This window comes from Prinia subflava, chromosome Z (assembly GCF_021018805.1).
Source record: "Prinia subflava isolate CZ2003 ecotype Zambia chromosome Z, Cam_Psub_1.2, whole genome shotgun sequence".
Lineage (NCBI taxonomy): Eukaryota > Metazoa > Chordata > Aves > Passeriformes > Cisticolidae > Prinia > Prinia subflava.
Window position 1 is genome coordinate 75512407 of NC_086283.1, and position 20590 is coordinate 75532996.

At 39.1% G+C, this 20590-nt stretch overlaps 1 protein-coding gene across 3 annotated transcripts in view; it reads left to right on the plus strand.

Moving 5' to 3' along the window:
• The window catches only part of BRD10 (bromodomain containing 10), a 54532-nt gene extending 40270 nt beyond the window's left edge, over window positions 1-14262 (plus strand). For all 3 annotated transcript variants that reach the window (XM_063422234.1, XM_063422236.1, XM_063422237.1), the window contains 2 exons: window positions 4030-4217; window positions 6393-14262. In XM_063422234.1, coding sequence (XP_063278304.1) covers window positions 4030-4217; window positions 6393-10006 — 3802 coding nt within the window. In that variant the 3' untranslated portion in view covers window positions 10007-14262. The remainder of the gene's footprint in view (window positions 1-4029; window positions 4218-6392) is intronic.
• Window positions 14263-20590: the final 6328 nt, after the last annotated feature.

Consider the following 20590-nt stretch of genomic DNA (forward strand, 5'->3'; position numbering starts at 1 on the left):
CAAACTTGCTGAGAGTGCCCTCAATCCCTCTCTCAGTGTCTTTAGTGATGATATTAAATAACTCTGGTCTGAGTATGGACCCCTGAGGGACACCACTGGCCCCTGATGTTGTCCATCAGGATTTTGTGCCATTGCCCACTACCCTCTGGATACCACTGTCCAACCAATTTCTTACTCATCTAGCAGTCTGCTTATCAAATCACAATCTTTCCAATTTAAGAGACACTGAAATTGGGGAGAGACCATGTCAAAGGCTGTACAGAAGTCCAGATAAATAACAACTGTAGCTGCTCCCTTGTCTACTGATATAATCAGTCCATCCTAGAAGGCCACTGAATTCATCAGGCAGGCCTTGCTCTGAGTGCAGCTGTGCTGGCTGTCCCAAATCACCTCTCTGTGCCTTAGCACAGCTTCTAGGAGGGTCTGTTCTGTGATCTTCCCAGGCACAGAGGTGAGGCTGACACGTCAGTAGTTCCCAGGGTCCTTCTTTCAACCTTTTTTTAAGATGGGTACAATGTTTTGCTTTTTCTTGCCACCTTGGACTTCACTTGACTGCCAAGATTTTTTCAAATATCATGGAGAGTGGCTTGGCCAATTCCCTCTCTTCTGTCCATTCATGTTCTTTAGGTGATTGTGAACCTGACCTTTACTTAGAGTAGGAGGGACTTTATTCTCCCAGTCCCTGTCCTGCTGTCCATCCACTCAGGAGGTTTGGGAAGAAATGTTGCCCTTGAAGACTCAGGCAAAAAGCTGTTGAGTACCTTAGCCTTCTCCTTATTCATTGTTACCAGTTTTCCACCCTTATTTATCAGAGGGGGTCACTTTCTTTGTCCTTCCTTTTGTGGTTAACATGCCTCTAGACACCCTTCCTGTTATTCTTTGTGTCCTTTGCCGAATTCAATTCCAGTTTTTGCTTTGGACTTCCTCACCCTGACCCTGGACAACCAAACTTGATCTCTTCAACATCTCTTCAAGCTCTTCCTGGGCCACCCATCCTAGCTTCAGCTGCCTGTCCATTTGCTTCTTTCCCTTCAGTCTGACCAGCAGTTCCCTACTCAGCCCTGCTGTTCCCTTGCCTTCCCTGCCCAATTTCTTGTTCCTGGAGATCGCCAGCTCTTGCACTCTGAGGAGGATTTCTTAAAGATCTGCCATCTCTGTTCCACTCCCTTGTCCCTGAGGGGAAGTCTCCCAGTAGATCTCACTGCATAGCTCCTTGAAGAGCTGAAGTCTGCTTTCCTAAAGTTCAGGGGCCTAACTGTTCCTTGGCTGGCCCATATCCCTCAGGACTGCAAACTCCACCAATGCATGATCACTGCAGCCCAGACTCCCTCCAATCTTGACATTCAAGATCAGCTTACTTACACTGGTGCCCATCAGATCCAGGACTGCATCTCCTCTAGACAGGGGAAGAGCTGGGACTAGCAGGAGAGCTGCTGTCTATTCCTTTGCTCCAGAAAGTATCCCTCATGCTTTCCAAGAGTCTCTTGGCTTGCCTGCAGCTTGCTGTGCTGCTTTCCCAGCAGATTTTGGGATGGCTGAAGTGCCCCAGCAGGACAAGAGCCTGTGAGCAATATGCTGCCTATAGCTGGAGCAAGAAGGCTTCAAAGGGTCCATTTGATCAGGGGTCTGTGGTTACGGAACACAGAACTGTCATGCAAAGTGTGTGAAATGCTATATAGGAGCTGTGACTGATAGGAGTAAATTTTAGTCTTGAACAGCAGAGTTGAGATGTTATGTTTCTGTGTGCTGGTAGCTGGAGAAGCATGCACTTGGAGTGCTAGATAACTTCTAAAATTAACTAAATTCAACTCATGTTGTTAGTATGTATATTTTAGGCTGGAACCCTAGTTTATTCAACAAGGAAAGCCTGAGTATTTCTGTGACATAAGTGGACATACGCATAGGATACCAGGGACCAGGTCCATCTGAAGGATGATATTTACAAATCGTGGGGATTCTATGTCACTGTCTTGGTCTGATTAATTATGCAGCTGCTAGGCAGTTGTGTAGCACCAGTGACAGTGGTGAAGAAAGGTGTCATGTAAAAGAGAAAAAGCAATTCAGCAAAACTTGCTTACAGTAGCATAAACATCAATTCCCCCATAAGTGTCACTGCAGTTGCTCTGTAGGGTGCTTCAGCAAGGTACTAACATCTACTCATTGAATAACAATGTTTAACTTCTAAGCTATGAAAGACTGGGCAGCGCTTCTTCCTCCAGATGCCACAGTATGAAATAAGAGTCTGGTGTTTTCCTTCCTTCCTTTGTTATTGTCTTTTACTAGTAGGAGCACACCTTATGATCAAAATCCTTTTCTTTCCCTTCTGAAAGGTCTTTTGGTCTTTTCAAGATTATGACAGAGTATAATGTTGAATTGTATTTGAATTAGTAGCAAGGTTTAAAATGGAAAGTTACGTGTGCCCACTGATTACAGTTGTTCACTGGCCTCACAGCAGAAGTTTCTCAAAAGGAAAAAGGAAATTACTTCCAGAAGCTTTAGTACAGTAGTAGTTCCCTGGTGTGCTACTACAGTTCTTCCACACCTAGACTTCAAGTTCAAAATCCTGATGACAGTATTGTCCACACTACATCTTCAAACAGGCTTCAATATCTACTCTCTGTAAGAGTGTCAAAGCCGAGTGGAAACTACTAGATTGCACTGACCCGTAACTGGGCCCATGTGGCCATTTGTCTGTGCCACCTGTCCATGGGCCCAGGATCCCCATTTCAGGTCATTCTGCCTTCAATCTCTGCTGCTCGTGCCAGTTTCCAGCTGAACTACAGCAGTTAATGTGCCTGGTCATGGATCCTACTGATCTGGACTGACCCTCAGACTAACCTTCTACCTGCGTCATCACTGTGGAGCTGCTCAGAAACCACTTAACTGGGTCAGCCATCACTGCACCTGGTCCTGATCTTAAACTTGGAATTGACTTCCCAGATTGATCTCAGACCTGCCTCAGCACCAGGAACTTGCTTGTTGATCTGGGCTCTTGGTTGAAGCAAGTTACCATCCCTAGGCCTACCTTGCTGCGTTACCCAGCAGGGGGTGGAATAGCATTTACTGACTGGTGAGGTTCATGCCCTACCAGCTGTGACATCATTCTTGGCTCTTCCCTCACCATGTCATAGAGACCAGCTGGCCATTGCTGCATTCAATGTAAACAACTGTTATACTAATGAAAAACAATGAGTAAATTCAAGATCTTAATGTTACTGAGATAAGGGTTAGGTCCAGAATAGTCTAGATTCTATTCCACACAAGGTGTTAATTATAATCTATTCATTTGCTAAATAATCCTTCTGGGCATTGTGTGGTTACCACTAGCTGAATCCTGAAGTTCAGTGTATTTGTACAATAAAATAACAACTACATCCCATCCAAACAATGGTTTAGAAGAGGAGACAATGAAAACATGTACAGGTTAGCAGTATCAAGGTAAGTGGATGTGTTTCTGAATGGTGTTCAAATGAGTGAAATACCTGTGTAGTTCTGTCGTATGCACATTCTTTAGTGGAATGTGAACCTATGGAAATGATAGGCTGTTCTAATGGGCCCGAGATAAGAAAGTGTTCTTAAGATGGAAGTTACGTTATAGTCTCACAGCTGAGTCAAAGGCATGATGTGTTTAACAAAAATGAGAATTACTTGATTCTCGTCTTGGAGTTGCCTTCAAAGTAAGGAGTAGACGTCTTACAGCTAATACTCAAGTCCATACAGGTATATTTGTCACATAAAGATGAAAGAGGAAAAGCAATATGGATGCAGTAAAATGGTGATGGTCATTTGACTTAGTCTTTTTGCTATTGTTAGAGGACTTAATGAAATAGAATTCAATTTTGATAAAATAAGGGACATTGCTGTCATTTCACATTTTCTGTTTTAGAGACTTGCAGATAGGGCTACGCTGTAATTATTTGAAGGGCACAGGCAATTAAGTCTACACCAACTTTTAGTTTGGCAGCAAAACAAATAAAATTAATGTTTAAAAGTGTGGTTTTTAGTAAAGTTAGTTTTGTTATTTTTAAGGTCTAGATTGAAGAAGGACTATGATGACTTTAAAAGACATCCAGACCATGATAAATTTACCAGAGAATTGTGGAGTAATGATGAAAGCGAAGTTGATTCTGGCAAAGAATCTTTTGCAATAGTATGCGGTAAATCATCAGAGTCTGCAGAACATATAGAAGTTCCCAAAAAAGATCACTCAGATAATGGTAAGCATTTACTGGAATTCAGTAACTTGAACTTGATTCAGGAGCTGAATCGAGTTGATTTGGGAACCTAAATTTTCCATGTGAGCTTCCATGTGGCCTACTTCTTACCTTAACTCTACCACTGTGAAAATATGAAAATAGCTTGTGATGCATATCTGTCAGATGTAGACTTGAAGAGGGCAGACATGACCAAGATGAAAATTCTGCTATATTGAAGTCTTCACTATTTTTTGTGCTTAACTATTTCTGTAATAACATAATTGATATATGTGGAATTTACTTTTGTAAATTTTGTGGTGGCTTGACCTTGACTGGCAGCCCAATGCCCACCCAACCACTGTAACCCCCCCCATTCCTTAAGAGGCTAGGGAGAGAAAACAATATGGAAAAGCTTAATGGTCAAGATACAGACAAGGTAGATCATCACCAGTTACTATCACAGTCAAAACAGACTCACTTGAGGAGAATGAATTTAATTTTGTTGTCAATTAAAAATAGAGTAGAATGGTGAGAAACAAATACTAACTCCTTCCTTTCACATAGCCACCTTCTTCCAAGGTTCACTTTCATTCCCGATTCTTCCACCTTGTCAAATAGCACAGGAAGGATTGAATCTGGGGATTGAGGTCAGTTCATAACAGTTAGTCCCTTCTGCTCCTTCCTCATCCCTGCTCCAGTATGGGGTCCCCCCTAGGGAATATAATGCTTCACAAACTGCACCATTGTGGGTCCTCTCCATAGGCTAGAGTTTTTCAGCATAAGACTGTACTAGAGTGGATCTCCCATATGCCACAGTTCCTGTCAGGAAACTGCTCCAGGATAGGCTCTTCATGGGCTGCAACTTCCTCCAAGGCATTCTACTCACCTGTTGTAGAATGGGGTCCTCAAGCATCTGCAATATACATACCTGTTCCAGCATGGTCCTCCATGGGAGCAGGTAAACCTGCTTGATCAGGGGTCTTACTGGGTTGGGGAGGAATCCATTCCACTGGCTGGAGCACATCCTACTCCTCCTTCTTTGCTGTTCTTGGTGTCTACAGGATTGTATCTCTACATTTTTTCCTCCATCCACTCTGTCACATTATTCTGCAAAGCATTATCCATGAGACATGACCAGTTTGGCTGACAGGCTCAGCCTTGCCCTGAAGTGGATCTGTTTCGGAGCCAGCTGTGTCTGGCATAAGACAGTTCCTGGCCTGTCTCCTCAGAGAGGACCCCCTGCAGCCTCATGCAATGAAAACCTCAGTGCATGGCCCTTCTGTCTGCCTGGCCCTCCTGCATGCATCATCAGCCCTCTTACCGCTTCATGCATCCCCTGCTCATTGGCTAGTCCAGCTTGATGCTCAGTATGAAATATGGCATTCACATCTTCATTGCACAGGCATTCCCCACTCACAGGTCCTCCTGTTAGGCCAGCCCAGACCCCTAGGCCCTCCTGCTCAGCATCTAGTCTAGCTTGAAGTTTATCAGTGAATACACACACACTGGATTTGGGGAGGATACAGACACTCACCCTCCAGCAGCTGGCACCAGGCCCACAGGCTGTAACCTCTTGCAGCTGTCCTTTCAGCTCCCCTTACCTGTACACATTGATCCATGGGTTTGTATGGCTGTACCAACTCCCTCACCCCTCCTGATTCCGTCTCCAGGATCTCCCCTGGTTTCTAATTGTATTAGGTTCAAAAAGTTGATCTTCCTGCAAGAGGTCTCTGCAGTTTCCTGATAGCCCATCAATTGGTGTGATTTGTGAAGTTGTTTTCTTGATATTGTCTCCATTTTTGTTTGGTTAGATCGGTGTCTCTTTTGTATTTTTTTTCCTGGCTTTTCCCTTTTTCCTCTCAAGATAATCTTGCTTGAATATACATTTTCATGCTCTCACATACTGTTATCAATTAATCTGATTGACCAGGTTTGATTTTCCTCACTGTCTCCCATTGCTGGTCAGGTTTCAGTCCCTGTGTGTTCTTGTTTATTACTTCCTCCTTTTCTTATTGCCCCCTTTTTGTATTGCAAAGGTCCTTGACCAGATGCCTTTAAAAAATTAGACATTTCCTTCCACATACCTTTACTCTTGCAGACTAGTATAATGCCTTTAGTGAGACACTGTAAAACTGTTTTATAGGGGTTTGAGTTACAAACATGTAAAACGTAGTTTCTGTTTTAATATCCTTGCAGATGAAATGAAACTATTAGAGATGAATTTACCTGCAGGAAAAAGCAGAATTCTGAAAAAAGAATCAGCTTCTAAAGAGATACAGAAGATACTGCCCAAATGCACTAAACGACAGTTCAAACAAAATAGTTGTCTGGATCAAAGCACTAATGAGCTTTCACCAAGGAAGAAAGCTAAACTGAGCACTAATGAGGCTGTGGTCCAGAGTTCAGAAAGTAGCCTGCAGTCCGATAGTTGCTTGACTGAGCTGAAACAAGTTGAAGGGTCAACTCTAGAGCTGCTTTCCTTGACAGATCCTGCAACATCAGTATCAAACTTTCTGAAAGGGACCAAACCCATCCAGGCCTTGCTTGCCAAGAATACTGGGAACAAAGTGACCTTAACAAATCAACTGTTGCCTCCTGCAGGCATGAACATGACTACTTCTGAAAAGTCATTTTTACCAGCTTTGGAACCATCACTGATCAAACCAGCATTGCCCTGCCAGGCCAATTCAAAGACTCCTTTACAAATGGTATACAAAATGCCAAATGGCCACTGTATACCATTAGATGTTCCCAATAGCTCAGTGAAAATTCAAATGCAAGCTACAATTGACCCTAAAAATGGAGAAAAAGTCATGCAACAAGTTCTTATTTTACCTAAGAATTTTCTTCTTCAGCAGAAGGAAGAAAAAATTGTGTCCAAGGATATTCAGTCACTACAACAAAAATCATTTGAGATGCACTGTACATCTTTACCAAAAATGTCAAATGTCAGTGTTTCTTTAACACCTGTTTTGGTAACAGGCCCTGCAAATGCCACTAAGTCACCCACTACAGTTTTTTGCAAGAATACTACCCACTCATCACACTTGACTAGTCCCCTGAACACTACACAACCATTTTCTAATGTAACTTCAGCAGATAACTTATCACCAATAATTAAGGTAAGCCAAAGTGAAAATGACAAAATCAAGACTACAGTTTCGACTGCTACATTGCCTGTACCTTTGGCTTCACCTACTCTTTCCACAGCTAGCCAATCCTTGACACCAGCAGCAGCATTAAGTGCATCTACAAACACTGATTCTGCCTCTCATAATCTTGCATCACAGCAGCAAAATGACTCCCTTGAAACTAAGCAAGAGCTAAAGACAATGTGTGTAAGAGAATCACAATCTATTCTGGTCACAACACGAGGTGGAAACACTGGAATTGTTAAAGTGCAGACAAACCCAGACCAGATTTCACCTAGTAGTTTATGTCCTAGTTCAGTTTTCACTTACACATCTCAACTTCAGGCCTTTCTTGTGCCAAAAACCACAGCAGTATCATGCTCTAGTCTTCCGTCTGTTGCAACAGCCACATCCTGTCTCACACATATTGGACAATCATCTCCTGGATTTTCCCCCTCAACAGCTTCTGCTAACATTCCAGCTTTTCCTGCTGATTCTACCCAGGCAACAGAGAAAAATACCAAATTTACGCTACAGCAGCCAGCTGTTCGGGACTCTTTGTGTCAAGTAAGAGAGAACTCCTGCCATGTGTCTTCTTCATCCTCCATTCCATTAGCTAGCAATTTGGTGTCTGCAACTCCAAACAACCCTGTTAGTGTGACTAGCATTGGACAAAGTAATATTGTCAAAACTCAAAATTCTTCTGTGAAGCATCAAGGGGATACTAAAGTGAAAACAAAGGCTGTTACACAATCTGAGTCAAATTCTGCATCAAATGGAGAGTTAATCAGTGGTACTCCCATCCAGAAATTTACATTAATCACAAATCCACCAATTTTATCTCCCTCTGGGGCATCAGGGGTCAGTATTATACCCTGTCCAGCATCCACTGCTATTAATGCTCAGAAGCTGGTTTTCATTAACACACAAATTGCCAATGGCCCATCGACCACCAATCTAGTTACAGAATCATTGAAACAGAACCTTCCTTCTTCCCTAACCAAAACCTTTGTTAATGTCTCAGAGCAACCACAGTTGGTTTTGATCCCATCTACAGTAGGAGCACCAGTAAGAATAAAGTGCTCGTCACCAACTATTGCTCAAGTAAAAGATGTGAAAATTGGACTAAATATAGGTCAGACCATTGTAAATACTAAAGGCAGTGCGCAGGAGGCCCTACCAGTTAATAAATTGCACTCTGACATTTCTAAAGGAGAAGACAAAAAGAGGACAGCCTTGGCCCCATCCTTGACAAATAGTACTGTGGTTTCTGTTCCAAGTTTTGCCGTGTCAGCTAATGAATCTGTATGTATTGCAACAAAAGCTGAAAATGCCTTTTCAATAACAACAGCAAGTGCACAAGTAGAATCTGTTTCAGTAACATCAAGTGGAACTTCCTCTGGGGCACAGCCTACTGTCTTGATTGGTGGCAATGATCCCTCAAGAATAAGGCCAGTTGTGTGTAATCGACTTTGTACATCAAATATTGGAAATACTGTGGGAATGTCAACTGTGAAAACAGGACATCTTGCTTCATCTGTACTGATTTCAACACAGCCAACAGTATCTCCGCAAAACTTAGCATCTGCTCTGCAATTTCCAGTCATTAGCTTGCCTGGACCTGCAGCCCCCCCCCACAAGGTGTTACATACAGTTCCTCAGTTGGCAGCAGTTCCGTCTCCTCTTCCAGTACCAAAAAGACAGTTGCCCGCACTGGTTCAGTTTCAGTCATCAGGAATTTCAGCTGCTCTGTCAAGTCCTGCAGGTATTAACAAACCTCAGAGTGTGTTGCCCCCTCCATCACCAAATACAGGTGAAGTAATTAGTTTTCCCAATCTTTCTGCCCTACAATGCCAGCAGATGCCTCCCACAACAGAGAAACAAAGTCATGATTATGCTTGTGCTTCTACCATTCAGATGTCTGAGGCTTCACACCTTGTAACAAGCAAAACAGGAGGAGTTCCGTTGAATGGACCTTCCACTCAACAGAAAATAGTCATTAACACCTGCATGCCTTTGGCACCTGGAACTCAGATAATGATTAATGGTACTCGTTTTGTTGTTCCACTGCAAGGCCTTGGAGCTGGCAGCCATGTTCTTCTTCTCTCCTGTAATACAAAACAGACTCCTTTAACAATTAACCATGGCCAAGAGCCTCAAGGTGTACCAACTGTTAAGCCAATAACCCCAATAACCTCAAAAGTCATCCTAGCCCCAAGTCATTCATTAAGTTGGCAAATACCGAAACATCCTTCGCAAAGCTCTACAAAAATTGTGAACTCTTTTGGAGCTGCAGATGCTTTACCCATCGTACATGCAACACCCCAGATATTTAGTACTCCAGCTAGCTCATGTACTCCACTGTCTGCAGTAACTCTGTCTATATCTTCAGTGACAAAGTCTCCCCTTAATGTAGCTACATCTTCTGTTTCTGTCGTTCATCCTCCAAATTCCCATTTACCAAGCAACACGTCAGTGTTTCAGCTAGACAGTTCTATCAAAAAACTGTTGGTCAGTCCAGAGGGAGCCATACTGAATGCTCTAAACACTTCAGCACCTAAAGTTTCTTCCCTGTCTTCGTCACTGCTTCCTGTTGTTTCCACAAGCAGAAATCCTACCACGGTCTTCCCTGCATCTCAGTCATCTTGCCTTGATAAACCTGACAAAGCTGCATCCTGAATTTACTGCAAATGAGCCACTTTGAAATTCTGAGGCATTCTTCAAACTTTGGAAGTTGTAACTATTGAATTTTTTCTTACAATGTTTTAAACAATTGATTTACTCAATAAGGTTACAGTTTTACCTGTTTACCTGTGGGGATTTGGAGAAAGAAAAATTTTAATTTGTCAGAAGTTTTCCGAGAGTTCTCTAGTAGAAGGCTCAGAAATGACCAGTGAATTCATTAAACTGAATTCAAGTTTGGAGAAATCTCGCCTTTTGCACATGTTCCATCTTACGCTATGGACTGTTTGCCAGTGTGTTTATGACAGTATATATCTCCTTTTTATTTGTCAAATTTATTTTGGCTTGTTCCTTTAAAAAAAATTATGCATTGTAAAAATGCAATCTATAGTATAGAATTGTACATATTCCTGATATTCCTGATTGTACTAAACAATATGTACAAAGAACTATGCTGTCTTATTTATGTTTTGTTTACATAATGTATAGTTTTTTAAGTATTTTAGTAACTTTGGACCAGTGTACTGTTTAGCAACAATGCAGAAAAATCTGCATGTAATAAATCAAGTTGCTGTACTGCTTTGTGTTGGCAGTAGTTAAAAATATGTGTAACTGTTACACCATGGGAGAATACGTACATACATACATAAATACATACATACATACACATATATATATATATCTTTTGGTGTATGGTAGAGTGAAATTATTTAATCTCTTCTGTTCTTCTCTGATTTTACATTTCATGTGATTTGATAGGATTTGGAAGGAAGGCCTCCTTGTAGTTCCTCATGATATAGGGCAGGATAACCCATACTTCATCCATTCTTAATGGTTTGGTTATGTTGCCTAAATAACTTCAGTGAAATGGTAAGACTACAAATGGTTTCCTAGACAGCAGTCTAAGTCACACTGATTGCTGTTAAGGACTGTCATGCTTTGTTTTAAAGCTCAGAGAGCTGTTGAACAATTCATGGTTCTGTGTTTTACAGCCTGGTATTCACATATCTGGTAACTGTAACAAGGTCACTTACTAATCTTCCATCTAGCCATGACAACTACCCATTTTTTCCACTGGTCATGCTTTCTAGATTTGTATTTTTTTCTTCAGCTTATAAGTGGTCTATCTGGAAGGAGACTGCTAAAACATCATACAAGATTAAAAGAAGCTTTATTAGTACTTTGAATGGGGATAATTAATATATTGCATAAAAATTCCCTTTTTATACAGTGTATTTAGTATTTATTGGTGTAGTTTCAGCATTTGATCTGATAAAACCTTTGAGTTATTTTCTGCAGATCTGCTGAGTTCACAACTGCATGCTGCAGTGCTCATGGAGATAAGTTTTTGATATCTTTTGTGATTTTGCATATAGAGAAAAGGATGCCCATCTCTTTATCTTGTGGAAGATGATGATGATTTTAGAATTGTTGTCTTCATATATGTTGGATTTTTCGTGGAGTTAGTTGGTTTTTCTAGAAACTAGAAGGGAAGATTTCAGAAGAGCTTATGAATGATAGTTGCCTTTTAAATAGCTATGACTTAAAAGGGGATAAAAGCTTACATATCTGTATTTAGCAGTGTTTGTAAACTGAGCTTCATAAAAATGAAGCTTCAACCTTTGTTCTTCATCCTGTTGAATTTTCTACTTCCCTTCCTCTTTTGCTGTACACAGTTTTGCAGTTCAGGTGATGAGTTGAAGAGCAGGACCACATCTTACTGCCTTTGTCAGCTGCCCTTTAAATTGTTCTGAAAAGTCACCTGGTAGCTATTTAGCTGAAGTTCTGGGAAAGTGGGGGAAAGAAAGGTTTGTGCTTTCCATAGGAACCTTTCCTTTTGCACCAATTAAAAGAATTGCATTGGGAAATTGCGTCTTTCTGGATCAGAATTTTCCATCTTATCTCAGGGCTGGGAAAGATGGAAGCTGTCAATTTCGGAATGAAAGAATGTTTGTTTAAATTTAGAAAAAGCTACTGCTATGATTTTCCTACTTCTCTTGAAAGGTGTTTTGTAACTTATTTTGAAGACACCTAGTAGTAAGGGTGTCTGCTTGCCCTTGCAGAGTTTACAGTACTAAGGATTTTTAAGTCTGCATTTTACAGTTGAATGCTGCAAGTGACTTTTCCAACAGAGGGAGATGGCAGAGAATGGCAGTTTCTTCATGGACATTTTACATAGCCAAACCCCATATATACCAGCAACTCATATCCATTTCACTGGTTGAACCTTGGGACTTGCTTTTTTGGATTTTTCTCTTTTCTTGCAATGATTGTTTTTTCCTTTTTTCTAATTTATATTTACTGTAGAGTGAGTTGCCTACATTGTTTGGAAAGCTGAAGACTAGGTTTTAGTATTGAAGTTGTTCTTGATGGAGAAAAAAATTCTTGCATGGTGTTTTTCTGTGTGTTAATGTAATAGAAAGATTTATGCTCTAATTGATTCTAATAAAAAGAAAAGTTAGAAAAGCGGAACTTAGGAACTCAGGACTCAAATAACTTGCTTGAATGATTTCCAAAACAGTCTGAATTAATATGGCAATATTTTATGATTTTCATAAATATTTTATAATTTGGCAGACATAAACTTTACAACATGGAAAGTTTGATTCAGTTTGATTAAATTTTTCATGGATTTTAATTCTCAGACATATGTTCATATTCCAAATCCTTGTGGAGGAAGACTTGAGACTACTATGTAATGGGCTTGCAACACTGATTATGTAAAACCAAATTTTAGTATTTTTTGTGAATAAAATTCCTATTTCCAATACTATTCTCCAATAGTATGAATGTCAGTCAGAGATAAGGCTTTTTTTTCAAATGAATGTAAATACCCATTGACAATTTGCTATGTACCTTTGGCTGTCCATCAAATGTATAGTGCTACCAGTAGCACAAAAAGAACTGTAAAAAAGTACATTATATTCACAGACACAATGAAAAAGCAGAACTGCCTGCATCTCGACTTGAAGTTAAAAAGATGTTTAATGAAACAGAACAGATCTATAAATCAGCCTTTTAAGAAAACACTTTCAAATTTTCAGAGCCTGTAAAATGCTGTGCTTTTGGATGCCCTCTGATATTGTATACAAGTATTCATACACTATATTACATGCAAAATTTTAGGTTTACTAGTGACTTTGAATATTCTGAATGATGTCCTTTTAATTACCTGAATGGACATGTTCTGCACAATAATTTTGCTTTGCAATGAGTAGAAAATGATATTAATATTACTTCACTGTTCAAACCTCCATGTGTGTGCTGCCATTTTCTCATAGGGATTCTGCTACTTGAGAAGGAATTAAATTTGGCAAGTCTTAGGGGTCATAGAAGTACCTATTCAAACCAAGTGTTTCTGTCAAGTGGTTCAAGCCTGTGCTGATTTCACTGTGTGACATAACAAAGGGTTTAACATGAAAAGGGAAGCAAAAATTCTCCTGGTAATTGAATGAAAAGAAACTAGTTTGTCTCATGGGAGTAGGTCAGAAAATTACTAAAAGCTAGCATTTGTAGGGTATCCAGAGCTGCCACAGTGTGTGTAGTTCATGGTTGGTTTTGCCTATACTTTGTGGTAGTGCAGAACTTTAGTAGCCCAAATTAATTTTAAAGTAAATTAATAATTTTTATTGAAGTATGAATATTTGTTATGTTTAAGGACTGTTTCCTTTAAATAAAATGGCCAGAGATGCTCACAAAAACTTAAACTCATGTAGACTGCTCCCTGTAAGCTGCACTTCAGATGAGTTTACTGACTCAAAATAGTAAGAAAAATGAAATCAATAATGCTGCATCAGACTTAAGGTCCATCTATCCTATTATGATGGCCATTGATCCCAGCATCACTAGTCTCTTGAAGCACTCAATGGTAGCATTCCAAAAGAGCACAATAACAGGCCTGAATACTCTTGTAGTGTCCACTAATCTGTGATTCAGTCTTCCTCACACAGCTGTGATTTTTTTTTTATTTAATAGCTTTCAGTGTATTTCTCTTGATGAAATACACCAATCCTCTCAAGAATTCTTGGAAGTATGTAAACAGACAATTACCATTCACAGCATCCAGTGGTAAAGAGTTTGTAAATAGAGCTCCTTTTTGGTTTCCAAATTTGGCACCTGCTAGTTTCATTTGATGCAAGTAATATTTATATTGTAAGATACAATAAGCCCTTGCTATTTTTCCATGTGGCCTATGCAGACCACTGCCATGTTGGTTGTCTCTTTTCTAGAATAAAGAGGAATTGTGAATTCAATTATTTTTTTCATGGAGGATTTCAGTTGCTGTCATTGCTGTGTATACCTTTTCAATTTTACTGTATTCTTGAGATGTGGTATCAGGAGAGTGTCTGTTCTGAAGGCCCTATGAGCTATTCAGCAGTGTGTTGATGATTTTTCTTTCATAATAATTATTTCAGTGTTTGTGGGTTGGTTTCTGACTATTATTTAGCCTACGATGAAAACTTTTTCATCGAAGTATCAGTTGTAAACCAACTTCACAGCAGTGTCAACTCAATTAATCCAATATATCTATAGCACTTGCAGAATATTGTATCTGTAAAGACATGATCTTCAAACCAGGTTATTGAAAACACTGCAAGTCTGACACTCTCTGTTCCTATTTTTGCTTGGTTTATGTCTCTTGAAGATGTAAAAGGACAAGTTGCTGTAATGATTTTCAACATGATGCTTTTAAAATCTCATTGGTTTTTTGCACAGAATACAAGATAAAGTCTGTGTATGGTCATTTTATACAGATTGGCATCCAGATAAGGAATTTTTAGTTGTTGAACAAGCCACTTTGTAAATGTGACACAGAACAATGTTGTTTTTAAAAACTTCCTTGAAACTACGATGGCATAAAAGCAAACTTGAAAATCTTGATAAATCTTGGTGTATTTTCTTACTTTCTCAAAATATGGAATTGTCTGGTCAGTAATCACACCTGAATGTCCTGAGTGAACCTGGAAACCAGGACAGTTCATTGTTTCATTTGTAACTGGACCAGAAGTTCTTCAGAAAGTTGGTGTTCTTACAGTATCTTTTATTACAATCTCAGCTGAACTAAACACATTAAATGAAAATGGTATGTAATGTAAAGAAAATGTAATTAATTGCTTATAATATTTCTTGAAATTATGTTTATTACACAGAAGATCTATTAAAATGTGCATAAATATTATTTCCCACCTTTTGCAGATGAAGACAAGTTCTGAGTTCTCATAGCAACATGGAGGAACTGGGAATAGAATCCTTGGTCCCCTGACTCCTTCCAGCATCCCATCCATAATTAAAGGTTAGACACCTAGATTACTGCTTTATCTTCCCCTATTCTCACTTTTTACGATGAAGAAAATATTTGGAAAATGCAACTATTTTCAAAAATGTGAGGAGCATTAACAAATAACATTTATAAAAACTAAATAACAAAGGGAAGCAAGATAGTAAAAAACCGCTAATGTCATAAAAAGAAGACAATATACTTATTTAATTAGTTGTTCATATTGATTCCTTCTCAAGTATAAGTACACAAGAATGAATAAACAAGTATAAAATTAGATTATTTTGGCTGACAATAGGTTGTTGCCATCTGGTAGCAGCATATAGATTGAGATTGTCCTCATGACGTGGTGTTATTTGTAGAATCATTGTTCATTCTGTTTTTTAATCACATGCAGCAGTGAAATTGAATAACAGAGAGGAATTAGTGACTGAGTATTACTATGTAGCCACAGGATGTCTTCCTTATAATAAAGGGAGAGTAGTATCATGATGAATTCTATTTACACAATATAAAAAGCAGACATTTTTAGTATTATAATCAGTTCTAGCTACTGAGAAGGAGAAATTTCTTGTATCTATTTTTAAAAAACATTGACAATTCATATTAGCAACACACCAATACTAAAATTACAGTAGTTCGTTTGAGGCTTGTCTGGACAGTATTCTACAGTTCAACTACATGTTATGTCTGCAAAATATTGTTCTCACCAGTAGAGCGTTTTTTGCAGTGTGACCATAGAAGAGCAAAAAGTGAGAGAGGCATGTCTGAAGTATTTGCCTCCTCCATGGCCTAAGAAACTGGTGGAAAACCAATACATTTTTTTAAAAGAGAGCCCATGTCTGAAAGTCATTTCTTACTTAGGCACATGAAATGCAAATGATGTGGCTGGTGCAATAGTCCTGTCCATGTATTAGCTGCACCTTGGACTCGGTGTTTCACTCTCTGTAGCGGCCAGTAGAGAATCCTTAGTGGAAAGAATGAAGAAATTGATCAAGTATGACCTAATTTTCCCAGTATGTATACAGCCTCCAACAGTAATTCCAGGAGAATTGTGTGAGCTCAGCCTGAGATTGTCTGTGATGTAAAAGGGAAGATTTTGCAGCCAAAGAATCAGGTAGTGGAAGAATGTGAGCAGTAATTTAGAGAAGCAAAGCAGAATAAACTGATATAAATGTAAAAACCTGCTTTTCCGCTATAAGAAGTGGTAGGAGAGGTGCATGAATCCTGTTAAACAGCAGAAGATTTGAATGAGGAGTTGACTGAAATTGTTGTTGGGGCCAAAATCCAGGAAGTGAAGATCCTGTGAGCTGCATATCCTGGGAATTATGAATGTAAGAGAGACAAGCTTCTTAAATCTGTGTTGATACACAAAATGTTCAGGTTGAGTTTCCTGGAGAGAGAGAAATAGGAGTAATTTATAACAAGATAGACATCTGACACCTGAATCCTTGCAGTGGTTTCTCTACAGGATATTAGTGTCCGGGAATATTCATACTTAGCATAAGATTTTTTTTTGTTTTAATGCAAATTCTGAAGCAGTTCTAAGGATTTTCTTTTTTATGGCTTCCAGATGACAATCCTAAAATTCATACTGCAAACAACTGCAGAATCAAAACTAGCACTGAACTGTGTCTAAAAAGGGCCACTCTTTTGGTCCAGAGTGTCAGGAGCAATGAGGTGTACATGGTGCTATGGAGAAATAGAAATCAATTACTTTTGCCAAGGTGAGTGGGAAAGGACAAATTGATAGAACTTGGAAGTTGATACCTTTTTCTTAAATTGTTTTCAACAAAAATGAGTCAGATCTTTCCCCTTATATCTACAAGATGGTGGTAAGGTAAATGAAAAAAAAGAACTGTGAAGAAGGAAGGCTGCTTTTCTGTGAATGCAGAGAACATAGCAAGTGTACAGCAGAGAATTCTGTTTCTCCCATCCAGAGATGGAAGCTAGTGGAGTTGAAAAGACTTGACAGAATTAGTATTGAAAGACCGAAATACTTATATTAGGCCATCACTCTGTTTTGTACTGATTTGAACTCGTGTGATGTATCTCTCAGGAAAGGAGCCAGTAAAGCATGTGGTCCAAACATCTAATTGAGGCTATACTAAAATGGTTTGGAAATCTGAAGGCACATGTGCTATTTAAGCGTTGTTCAGATTTTCACCTTTGTGAACCCACCAAGACTGAGTTTGCATCTATCCCATGTGAAGAGCTTTCTGGGGGAAGAAGAGAAGGCAATAACTGTAATATTTAATGTCAATAGTGTTGCTACAATGGATTATATATTCTGCCCTTTTTTTCCTAACATAAAATAGGGCCTAGCAGTCTCTGGTTCTTTTTTTGCTGAATAAATGTTATAGAATCACAGAAGCAGAGAATGGATCAGGTTGGAAGGGACCACAGCAGGTCACCAGATCCAATCTCCCTGCTCAAGCAGGATCATCCAAGAGCACATGGCACAGGATTGCATCTAGACAATTCTTGAATGTTTCCAGTGAGGGAGACTCCACAACCTCTCTGGGTAATCTGTTCCAGTGTGAGAGATGTGATCCAGTAGGATTTGAGAGATGGTTCATGGTGGATGAGAGATGTGATAAGCCTTTCTTCTTCATATTGCTGTGAGCACAAGGCAGTTAACGAACACCACTACCCCTAAAAATGTAGTGTATTGGCACAAGAGTAAAATCTGTGTGGACAAGACATCTAGAGGAGCTAGATTTTGGCAGCAAGGGAAGCTATAGTTCATTCTATTCATTAGAAATCTAAGGCTGCTGCCTTTGAGCCAAGGACATTTTGCATAAAGGACGTAAAAATCTGAGGTTCTCTAAGGATGCAAAATATGGAGGGTCAATTCCGAAAAGTGCACAAGTGCTGGATTTTAGCTGGCAGCATAAATGGGATGTGTAGATAACACCTGTAGGTAGCTTTTTAAACTTTGTATTGCTGCTAGTTTACCTTTATTACTGCGTGTAAAGTTCAGTGCAGATCTGTGTCCAAAAGAAGACACTGGAAATTTTCAAGCACTTTTCAGCTCTAATGGGCAGTAAAATATGTTTAATGAAATGGCATGAACACAAAACAACCTTTCAGCCTTGTTTCACAGTTTAATATGCAGTCAACAAAAAAGTACAAGTGCATAAATGCTACTTCTCCAAAGACAAAAGACTCATTAACCTTTTCCTTTACATAAGAAGTGAAAAGAAATTTGCTTTTAAAGGCAAAAAATGTACTCTTACGTCATGTGAGTACATGGACATAACACCAACAAAGTAAAGGATATTCTACCAATATTAGACATAAACGTGAATTAAAGTATTTCACTGAAAAATTACAAGCAATATGGCTAATACTAATACAGTTCTTAGGGCCAAGATGATAGACATACATCCCAAGCTGTAGTGAGTTAAGGCAAAAGACATTGCTGAGGTAAATATCACTGGATTCTTCTAGCAACCAGCTGCAAATGACAGTCATTTACACTAGATTAGTGAGACTCTAAAAAAGCAAGTGCTTCCTGTGGAAAGTTTGTGGTACTTTCTTTTATGATAACCCTCTGACATGTATAGACTACACCCTTTGGCCCTTGGCTCAAGAGAGTGTTTTGCTACATGGTGCAGTATGCCAGGAAGATTGAACTCATCAGGACCTGCTGTATTTTACCTTTGTTCAATAGCTTTGAAGCTACTTTGAGGTTTGTAACTGCATTAGAAAGCAGATGATACAACAGGATCATACCAGGAGTCCAAACATAAACAGCATAACTGCTGTTGCCATTCTAATTTACCAATCTGACCAAAACACACTATTAGCAAGGGGTCTGTTTTTGAAGTATTTGTTGCATCTATGTAAAGGTTCCATGCTTAGCTATGGAGAAGCTCCTAAGATCCTCTTGTAAGCTTTAATATAGTATAAGCTTTAATAATAGTGCATCTGCTGCTCTGATAGTGCAGATAAACAGCAAGCAGAGCTTATTCTCCAGCTATGACCAGCCACCTCTTCATCAGCATCCTGGGAAAAAAACTCAAATTGCCCGTGAATTTCTTCATTAGCTTTTTTTGATGGAAGAAAATGGAGCACAAATATCACGTTTGTTCAAAATTATAGTTGTAATACAAGGTAGCAGCCTGATTGCAAAGAGGGTAAAACCAGAGGAGCAGAAGGTCTTTGACTTTTACATCCTCTCTATTACATACATGACCAAACTAAAGAAATTATGAATCTAAATTTTGCTGACCAGTTGGTACTCTGGGGTGATTGTCTGTCTAATCTGAAAGACTTTCCAGGACAATTGAACACCCTATATTATGTTCTCCATGTACAAAAGTTAAAACATTTCTGTGCATTTCTCTTTAAATGAACAGATGTCGTGGAATGTTTTAACTAGTCTTTGGTAAAGTGTAGTGTTACTGAGTGTAATACAGAAAGTACCACTTCTTGAATCATGCAACTTTGGCAATTACAGGTCTCTTGTTTTCAAGGTCTGACCTGTCTTGTATCAGTTGTTTGGTTTTTTTAATGTATCAGCAGCCAGACTCTGCCATGTACCATCACCAGGTATAGAGCCAGATCTGAAAAATGGAATTTAGAATGACATTCACCATGAGTAATGAAGTTCAGAACTATCTGAGCGCTCTGTGAAGCTCTATTTCATGCTGGTATTTTAATGCACTTAAATCTGAGACTGCTATCTAACTCTGTCTATAGAGCAAAAATACTGCTTTCACCAGGAGAAAAAAGGAGAGGACTTTCTGAAAACTAAGGATAGGTTTCCAAGAGGGCTTATCTATCCTTAAGTATCTATAAATTCAGCTCAAAGTTTAATTGTTCCAGTTGTGGCTCCTGAGGAGTTTTAACAAGTTGGTCTTACATAGTTCCACAAAGAAATAATTATTCCTACTTCATCAGTGTTAACTTACTCATGAGCTTTTGCAACATCTAGTAATATATTTAATTCTGACACTACTAAAAAATGTATGCAATCAAGTAATGCTTTTTGAACTCTTAAGCACTTCACTTCTTCATTGTAAATAATCTCTGTCCATTCTTTGATTTTTTCCTCAGACATGAGAAAATGACTGTGTATGTCAGTTCTATTCCACTGTAGCACTACAGTCTTTTGAAAGGATGCTGCCCTAGAGCAGAGAAATGCAGAGTGCTGGGTTGCTAAAGATACCATCCTCAAGATTTATCTTATTAGTCCTGCAAGAAACTTAGTCAGTCATTGTGTTCTACATCTCTAGTGCTTACTAGCTATGACATTTTTTAGGTTTTCCTGTGTATTCTTCTTCCTGTTGCTAAAT